Source organism: Mastigoproctus giganteus, chromosome 10 (genome assembly GCF_048544385.1).
Source record: "Mastigoproctus giganteus isolate SK-2022 chromosome 10, ASM4854438v1, whole genome shotgun sequence".
Lineage (NCBI taxonomy): Eukaryota > Metazoa > Arthropoda > Arachnida > Uropygi > Thelyphonidae > Mastigoproctus > Mastigoproctus giganteus.
Window position 1 is genome coordinate 54,976,044 of NC_143584.1, and position 10,166 is coordinate 54,986,209.

Consider the following 10,166-nt stretch of genomic DNA (forward strand, 5'->3'; position numbering starts at 1 on the left):
AAGCTTGCTTTCTTGCATCAAATGCCTCTGCTAATGCTAATGACAAAGGCATTTCGGACTCTGCAATGCTATGTGATTCTGATTCGTCTTTGTGCTCCCTACACCTCCTGCAAGTTTGTCGCACTGGTAGTGAATCACCCTGTATATATATATATATATATATATATATAGAATCTTTCTTTCTTTTCTTATATTATTTCCCAACCTAACGTTTAAAGTTAGGTCACTATATATAAGGAAACCGTTTCTATTATTTCCTAACCTACCATTTAAGGTCAGGTTACGAAATATAACAAAAAATAAAGATACCTTTTCCTTTTTTCGTAACCAAACCTATATCAACAGTATAGTAAAAACTCATGAACTCCAAAAATCTGCTTTTAATAATGAGAAAAAAACAATGAAAATGAACAGAAAGAAACTTATTAATTTAGTTTTCATCAAAAAAATCAACCAACGTTTTATTTTCCTCACAAATTTCTTCCATCTTTAAAAGATTCATCACTACTATTACCTGTTTACTGTTCATCATAAAACTATTATGCACCGTTCTTTACTCATAAATACATATTATAATGCCAACCAATGACTACACAGTAGCTTGTCATCTGTCACGCCCGCCACCAATCATTTCATCGTTTGCCACACCTACCTGTCAATCAATATATCTCTCTTGATTTCGGCTCCAGACCAATAACACCTACCGTCTGTTTACCGAGCGAACAGTGCTGGAGTCCGGTGTCAGGAAACTAATTTTCCGTGTAAGTTTTCCGATGTTTCTCATCTTATGTTCGCTTTCTCTACCTTAGCCTAGATATCATCTAAACAAAATTTCTGAAGCAAGATGGGTAGTTTCTTGGATTTCCATTCTTCTGCACTGAAAGCATCAGCACTATCTTTTTCGCCGTGGCTTTCTTGAATTTAATCTCATGCCTACATTTTCATCGAGATAATCAACTGTCTGTTGTTTTAAAATCATCATGACCCAGCTCTTCTGACTTCTTTTTCAACATTGGATCACTGACCACAATACTCATTCAGTTAGGATGGGGAACCACTGATTTAGGGTGTCCTCAACATCAGGATCTCAGATAATCATCCTTGACATTTATGTTTTTAGGATTCTCCCTGTTTTTCATCATGTGTCCATTCTTCTCACGGTTTATCATGCTGGTATATCAAGCGTGCAATTGTAGATTTCGGTATTCCAGTTATCTCCGTCAAACGACGATGACTGATATGGGTGAATGGCCTTTTATTTGGTCTGGTAAGGCAATTTTTTCGACTAGAGAGAAATCTTTACATGGCATCTTGTTAAGGATCTGAAATTTTAAAAAATTATCAAAAATCATATCATTCAAAAATCTCTACACTTTCTGATTTGACATTGGTTCAGTATCAATGATAACACAAGTGCACACAACTGATGCTGTTATTTCGTTTTTAGGAGCATTAGCAACTAAGACCATATTGCTCCGGGATATGCGGTGGTCAATCCCTGACCTTTCCGCATCCGCCGTATTTGGTGGCGATGGGCTTGAACCCCCGTCTAATCAAGAAGCGTGTGCAACGCACTGCTGCTCCTTCCCACCTGGCTACGGAGGCGCCACACAACTGATACTAATTAGAGACTGTACGCTCCAAGAAGGCAAAGCGAGAGTGAGACAAGATATGATTCCTTCACATGCAACAACTAGAAGGGCTGTGGGCAGTGATGTGCTGGTAAATTTTTAACAACCGGCTTGCCCTTTTTTTTTAACAACCCCCACCCTCTTTGGAAACTACGCCGCAATTTCTCCCTTTGGTTGAATTACAATCCCTCCCGAAAGTATAAACAAATTCCATTACAGTACTGTATCAGTAAACATCCCCTTAAATTTGCACGGGCTGCTTCTTCTTAGGGTAATGAATTTGAGCTTCGTGACAATTCTAGAAATACGAAATCTTCGATAACATTAAGCATGGGAATGTCATTATCTTAAGAAAACAGCCCAGGCAAAATTAAGCGGATGTTTTGCTAGCAGGGATAATCCCTACACTGCTGTAAAAGGATGGGGGGGGGATGCTAAAATAAGCGTGCCCTGGCTGAATTGTCCGTGTCCCCATCTTATTGCAGAAATGTTGCTAACCTTTGTGGATTGAAGTGCGTGCCGCTCTACAGTTTATAGCCATTCTCGGTTTAATTAACAACTGGGTGCTGCAGTCTAATGCCCCAATTAAATGGCAATAAAGCAAAGAAAACTGGCTATTTTCTCGATTAGGTTCTGTTCTTGAAGATTTGTCCCAAATAACCGGCTGCCCCTATTAACTGATGACACAAATAACCGAAATCCACTGTGGTTGGATATCAGGAAAGCTTTGATACTATTGCATATAAAAGACTGCTGTACAAATCAGGGAAGTATGGCATTAAAGGCAAGTTGCTGCTAAGGATAAAGGAATAGTTGAGTGGGAGAAGACGGTGTCCATTAACAGGATATCAATGGACACTGCTCTTTGCGGACTAATGTTATTAGTAGAGTCCCCCGGGTTTCAGCATTTGGCCCATTGTCATTTTCTATATTTATCAATGATATTGATGAAGGTACATCAGGCTGAATGTCCAAGTTTGCAAATGATATGAAAGTTGGCAGGGTTGTTAATGACAGTATGCTACTGCAACAGGATCTTGAAAAGTTAGGAAGTTTAATTAACACTGACAAATGTAAAGTACTGCAAACGAGTAGTAGTAACCCCAGAGTTATGTACCAGCTGTGTGGTACTACACTCAGAGTATTGGAAAATGAAAAAGACCTGGGAGTAATTATTATGCAATCAGATATGAAGTTCTCTGGGCAGTGCAGACAGGCTGCCAGGATGTTTTATGGGGTTTTGTCAATGATATACAGGAATTTTGCTAGCAGGGATAATGAGGTGATTATCCAATTGCATAAAGCAATGGTCAGTACAGCACATGTTTAGTACAGCACATGTCTGGAGGCCTCATTTTAGGAAGGATGTAGAGCTACTAGAATGAGTACCAAGGAGGCCAAAGATATTTGTAAGGGGAACAAAGGTGTGCTCTTACCAAGAAAGAACTTAAATTATGCAAATCGCAGTGTCTGGAGAATAGGCACCTGCAGGGTGATCTGACTGAGGTGCTTAAGGTTTTGAATGGACTGAGCAGCTCAATGCTGATAAGATTCTTCCTCCTGCTTACACCATGCATATACGGGGGCATAAATTCAAATTGAAGGACAGTTGCAGAATAGATGGCTGGAAGTTTGCCTTTGGCCAGCAGGTGGTTGATTGCTGGAACAAACTTCCATTTGTTGTAGTGGAAGCTGATAACATAAATAAATTGAAGGAAAAAATATGAACTACTGGAGTGAATAATTAGGCAAAATATGAAGGGTTTTTTAGCTTATTGTGCTTGTTTTCTTGCATCATATACCACTACCAATGCTAATTGGTAGGGGCATTAATGGTAATGCTAATGGTAACATTAGCATTACTAATCCTAATGCGGTGACTATTGTCAGGGAGACTGGGAATATATTATGCAAAACGGATAGGTGGAACAGGACCAGGGTATGTCTCCTAGGGACAAAAGTTGATGAAGCTGTAGAGCAGATATCATCTTTTAAGGACACAAAAGGTGATAATGTTGTACATATTGGCATTAATGACCTCAAGAGTAAGACATCTGCAGATTTACTTAACAAGTACAGGACAATGTTGAAAAAAGTCACTAGTTAGTGTTAAATTTGAAAGTATCTGCAATTCTACCGAGACATGATAGTAGGGAGTATATGATGAGAACCTTGTCAATCAATTCAGCCTTGGAGAGATTGTGCAAGGCTCATGGAGTGAAATTTTTCTCAACATGGTCTGTGCTTGTTAACAGGAGAGACTGCTTCTACAGGGATGGGATACACTTAAATAGAAAAGGTTCAAGAATATTTGCTGTTGCTAACAAGGCAGTGTTAGATGGGTCGGAAAACTGCTAGCTTATGGGGAGGGATTCACAGACTAATAGATTAACAATAGCTGCAGGCAGAGGTGAAAGTGATCCTTGCACTGCTTCTATTAGAATGAGCTACTGCCTAGCCTGGAAAGCAAGATGCTGGAGATCTCAAGGGCTGCTGGGAGTCATCATGGAACAAGTAAATATATAGGCTGTGCTAGGGAAATTAAGAGTAAGAACAGGTGCATGTATTCTTGCATGTAAACCAGTGCTGGGCATGTAGTAAATAAATTTGATGAATTTGAAATGCTGGTCAAGACAACAAAGAAAGATATTGTTGGGTTATCAAACATGATGTCACACAGTTATAAGGAATGCAGAATTGGAATTTGGAGAGTACAGAAAGGACAGACAGGGTAGGATGGGAGGAGGGGGTTATGCTGCTAGTTAAGAAACACATAAAATCTAAGGAAGTGCATCCAGTGGACAATGGTGGAGAGTGCAATGTTGAGTGAGTTTGGTGTGACATAAACACTGGGAAATGGAAAATGAGAGTAGCAGTGTGTTATAGGCCTAATGACTCTGATGATTAAAATGAACAATTGTGTAGAGAAATGGAGTGGGTCAGTAAATCAGAATGTCTTGTAATGGGGGAATTTTAACTTTCCAGATATTGACTGGAACTTGTGATTGGTCACTCGCACACTAGTAAGATTTTTGTGGATTTATTGGAGGATTGTTTTCTATAGAAACATATTGGAGGGACAACCAGAGGGAGTAATACTTGATCTGATTATCAGCAGTGATTATTCATGCATTAAGAATTTGCAGATAAAGGAACCACTAGGTGAGAGTGATCACAACGTACTGATGTGGGATTTACTTAAAGATGTAACTACCATAAAAGGTAAAGGGAAGGGAAGGGTTTTCGTAAAGGTGACTACAATGGTCTCAGACAGTTTTTAAATTCTATACAGTGGGATCAACTGATGATGTTAAAAACAGCTAATTCTAAATGGGAAGTCTTCAAGGAATTAATCTTGGAAGCTACCAGGCTTTTCATGCCAACAAAGAAATATTGTTCAAGATTTAGATTTAAATGGATCTCAGATGAACTAATAAGGCTTATGGCAGTTTGTTTGTTTGTTTTAGGGTTTTATGGCACATTAGCATCTAAGGCGCTTGTAGCAGTGAAAAAAAAAAAAAAAAAAAACACGCATGGAATACATATAAATTATTAGGCGACACAGAAGACTATGGCAGATATAAGCTAGTCTGTAATCAAGTCACAAAGGAGTTTAGGCAACCGAAGGCTGATTAGAAGAAATCATTAGCAAAGGATGCAAAGAAAAACAACAAAGACTTCTTTACTTATGTTAACTTGATGATCCTGCTCAGATAGCTGACAAACTGAATGAGAATTTTGCATCTACTTCACACATGAGAATTCTGTGAGGAAGGGGAGAACAGAAGTTTACTACAATCTAACAGGGAGCTAAATGGTTTTATAATAATGGAGAGCAAAGTGAAGAAGAAATTTTTACAGTTAAACATAAAAAAGACACCTGGGATGGATGGATTCTATCCAGTTATACCGAAAGAGGCAGCAAAGGAATTAAGCAAACCCTTAGCCATAATTATGAGACCATCCTTAGATTCATGGAAGGACCCCCATGGACTAGAAATGTGCATAATCTATCTCCAATTCACAAAGAGGATTCAAAAGGTGACACAAATAATTATAGACCTGTTAATTTAACTTCTATTCCGGGGAAATAATGGAGTCACTGGTTAAAGAAGTTTTGCAGGATCATCTAGACAAGACTGCAGTAATAGTTCAGCCACAGCATAGGTTTGTTAAAGGGAGGTCTTCTCTGACCAGTTTGATTGGATACTATGATGTGGTCACAAACGGAACTGGATGCAAAAAATAATTTCGATATCATATACTTAGATTTCAGGAAACCATTTGATACCGTTGCACATGGAAGACTGCTGTACAAATTGGAGCGGTATGGCATTAAGGGCAAGTTGCCACAACGCATAAAGGGATGGGTGAGTGGAAAATGGCAGAGAGTGGTAATAAATGGACACTGCTCTATGTGGACTAATGTTATTAGTGGAGTCCCCCAGGGCTCGGTGCTAGGCCCATTCTTTTGAGTATTTATCAATCATATTAATGAATCAAGTCACAAAGGAGTTTAGGCAAGCGAAGGACATCAGGCTTAATGTCCAAGTTTGCAGATGATACAAAGGTTGGCAGAGTTGTTACTGACAGTAAAGACAGCATGCTACTGCAACAGGATCTAGAAAAGTTAGGCAGATGGGCTGAGAAGAAGCAACTGAAGTTTAACATTGACAAATGCAAAGTACTGCATATGGGTAGCAGTAACCCAAGAGAAAAGTACCAACTGTGTGGTATTACACTCATGGAAGTGGAGAATGAAAAAGACCTGGGTGTAATTATGCAGTCAGATATGAAGTTCTCTGAGCAGTGCAGACAGGCTGCCAGAGCAGGTCACGGAGTCTTCTCACTGATATATAGGAATTTTGCTAGCAGAAATAAGGAGGTGATTATCCCCTTGTATAAGGCCACACCTTGAGTATTGCGTATAGGTTTGGGCGCTTCAGTAGAGTTGCTAGAATGAGTACAGATTAGGAAACAAGACTGGTAAGGGGAAAAAGGGGTCCTCTTACCAATAAATGCTTAAATTCTGCAATTTTTTTTTGCATCATATGCCTTTACTAATGCTAATGCTAAATTAAAGTGTCTGGAGACTAGGCATCTTCAAGATCTGACTGAGGTGTATAAGGCCTTAAATGTTTGAGCTGGCTCAGTGTTGATGGGATACTTTCTATTTCTCAGATTATAAATCTGAGGGGGCATAACCTGAAATTGAGGAAAGACAGTTGTAGAATAGATGTGCAGAAATTTGCCTTTAGCCAGCAGGTAGTTGACTGCTGGAACAGATTTCCAGAAAGTTGATAGCTTAAATAAATTTAAGGCTGAACTAGATAAACATTTGGCATGACCAGATGGGTGAAATGAGGATTTTTTTTTTTTGTCTGATGCTATATAAGTTTGCTTTCTTACATCCTATGCCTCAACTAATGCATGGACAAAATCCTACATAAGCTTTGCTTTCTTATATCACATTTCCAATGCTAATCCTATGATGTTTTTTTGCTCTAATATAATATATTGAATTAAGAATAAAATTTTAAAGTTTCCCATTTCAGAGCATTTCTTGTCTTTTTCCCAAAAAATTGATCGGTGAAGTAAAGACAACCATGCCTGCTATTCTTATGGTTTTTTTGCACTCAATGGAGGAAATATCTAAACAGATTTATTTTCCTTGCTATGACTAAGCTGTCTTTTCAATATCAACATATGCCCTCCAGGTGATAGCTGGAAAGAAATACATTCATTGACTACTGCTAAAAGAGCATCATTATACTAGGTTAAGAACAACACTTGAAGTATAAATTGATTAAGTAATTGTAGATAATCAAATTGAATATGGTTCTCATGTTAGAGCAAGAAAAGTAAAGCCTGCAAAAAAAAAAAATTATATCATAAGGCAAGAAAAATGGAATGATACTGAAAAGGGAAGAAGTACTACTTACTGTTTCATTCCTAGAATTAAGATAGGAAATGAAATGTGAGCTTCTTTAGTTTGGCTTCAGTATATTTTATAACAGGGCCTAGTTTTTTCTGGGAAAAATTAAAAACATTGGCTTGAAATATGATGAATGGTGCTTCTCTGATGAGGTGCAAGATACCACACACACCTTCTGTGAATTAGGTATGACATAGTGATTTAAGAGTTTCCATTTGAAATATTACTGATCTTCTGAACTCCATTACAGATCATCTTAAAAAATACAGATTGTTTGCTGGTTTGGAAAGCAACATAATAAATAGAAAAATAAAAATTGAATGAAATAGTGTGGCTAGCAGAGACCTCCCTTAGGAGGTCAGGATGAACAACTATGAGATATAATCAGGGTTACTGCCTCTCTAGCTTTTTATTTCATTTTTGCACTCGTAGCAGAAACATGACAGATCAGCACCCAATTTGCCCATGCCTTGGAATGGCCCTGCTGCTTCTTTAGTATTCATTGCATACTTTGTGAGGATTTAATTTGTATTTTTGTTTATTATGTTGCTGATTGCAGGAAGCTTTGACTAACTGTAGTTAGCCAATTCAATTAATAAACCCTTTAAACCAGTCATATGTCAGGAGTGGACCAGATAGATGAAGGCACCAAATGACAATTTGATCAACAGGTTGAATGATGCAACTGTACGCAAATTGGGGAAAACATCTATTGGAATTACTGAAATGCGAGGTAGTAGTGCAAACCTTTCAAGAAATGCAGCTTAGAATTGCCCTTGACAATGAACTCTTTAAAGAGAGTGAAAGCTTAGATCATGATATTTATAGTTTTGCCTCTGCATTCTACATGGTAAAAACTTCGTTCTACACTTTTTGTTTAATAAGAACTTGCAAATTAATGTTTCAAAAGTGTGTAATGAAATAAAGGTCATCCATTCATAATGAATAATCTTATTTCAAAATCAGACAAAAGGTATCATTCATTTATTCAAATTCTTTTTCAAAATCAGACAAAAGGTATCATTCATTTATTCAAATTCTTTTTCAAAATTTGCCATCTAAAGCATGGGAGTCTCATGATTTGGTGCTGGTAAGCACCAAATCATGAGACTGGTAGATGGTAATCTATCAGAAAATACTTTTACTTGATTTTGATGTTTTCATCATGCATCTATACTGGTGATGGGGGGGGATGAGGGGGTTAAAGCCTCTTCAAAAAGTTTTGTTTTGTATTAGGGGCTCACATCTAGTGAGTATGGGCTTGGCAAACCCAGGGTCCCGAGCTGCATATCAGCATTCTCTTTCTTGGCGATTCCTTTCTACTTCTGACCCACCCTCTCTCTCTCTCTCTCTCTCTCACTCACTCTCAGGGTAACTCGTGAAATTTTTTGGCTGGTGCAGCATAAATGCCCGTAAAAGCAATCAGTGTAGAACGTACAAACCTCACTCAAAAAAAAAAGAAAAAAATCCGTGTGTGCTTGGATGCCACATCCAGTTGCACATTGTAGATTATACTGCGAACAAAAATGCAAAATTCTATACCTCTTTCTGCTCTGCCATTTGGAAAACCATATAATTGATCAAAATTTGGCATCGGTATATTTTCCTTCGCTGATAAAGACAAACCCATTCCACTCCAACGCGCACACTTATGTTCAATTAACCCAAAACGGTTATAACAATGAGAACAAATGTAACGTTCCGCAGTTTCTAACACTGCTTTATCTCGAAGAAAGAAAATGTGAGATACAAAATGAGATGTTGCAATTAGAACAATTAATTGTTGTAGAGTGCTATATTAAATTTGCAGAAATTAAATAATTACCCAATAAAAAAAAAAGCAACAGAAAGGCAAGAAGATTCCTTTAAATATAAACATTTTAACAATTTAATATGTTCCGGCGGTAGCTCAGTTGGCAGAGCGGTGGACTGTAGATTGAAATTAACTGTTATCCATAGGTCGGTGGTTCAAATCCGCCTCGCCGGAAGTTTCAATTTTATAATTTTTATTTAAAATTTCATTGTTATTTTCTACGTTACATTTCCCCGTCTGAGTTGTCATTCTTCTACAAATATCGCAAAAAAATAAAAAAAAAAGGGCAGAGTTCCAAACATTTAAATACCCGTAAATTGTATGCAATATCAGGAAAATTCAAATGGGCATAAGCGCTTTCAATGTAATTAGACCACGATCCGCAATTTTATCACTGCTCAGGCATGTCACAAAAGTGAAATCAGAGTGATACATCACAGCACATGACACTTTTACACATAGCCGTCCGAACTAATGCTACCATGGACAAAAAAAATTATATACAGTGTGTATGTGTCTGATTGTAACTAACACTGCTCGACAAAATTAACAGAACAAAATGTTTTTCTGATATAGTTAGGGAAGGACGTTACGTGGTTGTTTGCCTTTAATAAGATTATCACTATATTTAATTAACCCCAGGGGCTCACATCTGGTGAGTATGGGTTTGGCACACCCAGGGTCCTCAGCTGGATATCATCATTCTTCTCTTTCTTGGTGATTTCCTTCTCTCTCTCTCTCTCTCTCTCTCTCTCTCTCTCTCTCTCTCTCTCTCTCTCTCTCTCTC

General features: G+C 37.8%; 1 protein-coding gene and 1 non-coding gene across 2 annotated transcripts in view; one reads left to right on the top strand and one right to left on the bottom strand.

Annotated features, from left to right (window-relative positions):
* Positions 1–9,280, bottom strand: part of LOC150079037 (NADH dehydrogenase [ubiquinone] 1 beta subcomplex subunit 7-like) — a 41,316-nt gene extending 32,036 nt beyond the window's left edge. The window contains exon 1 of the mRNA XM_090382533.1: positions 9,109–9,280. Coding sequence (XP_090238659.1) covers positions 9,109–9,196 — 88 coding nt within the window. The 5' untranslated portion in view covers positions 9,197–9,280. The remainder of the gene's footprint in view (positions 1–9,108) is intronic.
* A 184-nt stretch (positions 9,281–9,464) lies between these two features.
* Positions 9,465–9,553, top strand: TRNAY-GUA (transfer RNA tyrosine (anticodon GUA)). The gene is given in 2 exon segments: positions 9,465–9,501; positions 9,518–9,553. It is a non-coding gene; the product is annotated as a tRNA-Tyr (tRNA).
* Positions 9,554–10,166: the final 613 nt, after the last annotated feature.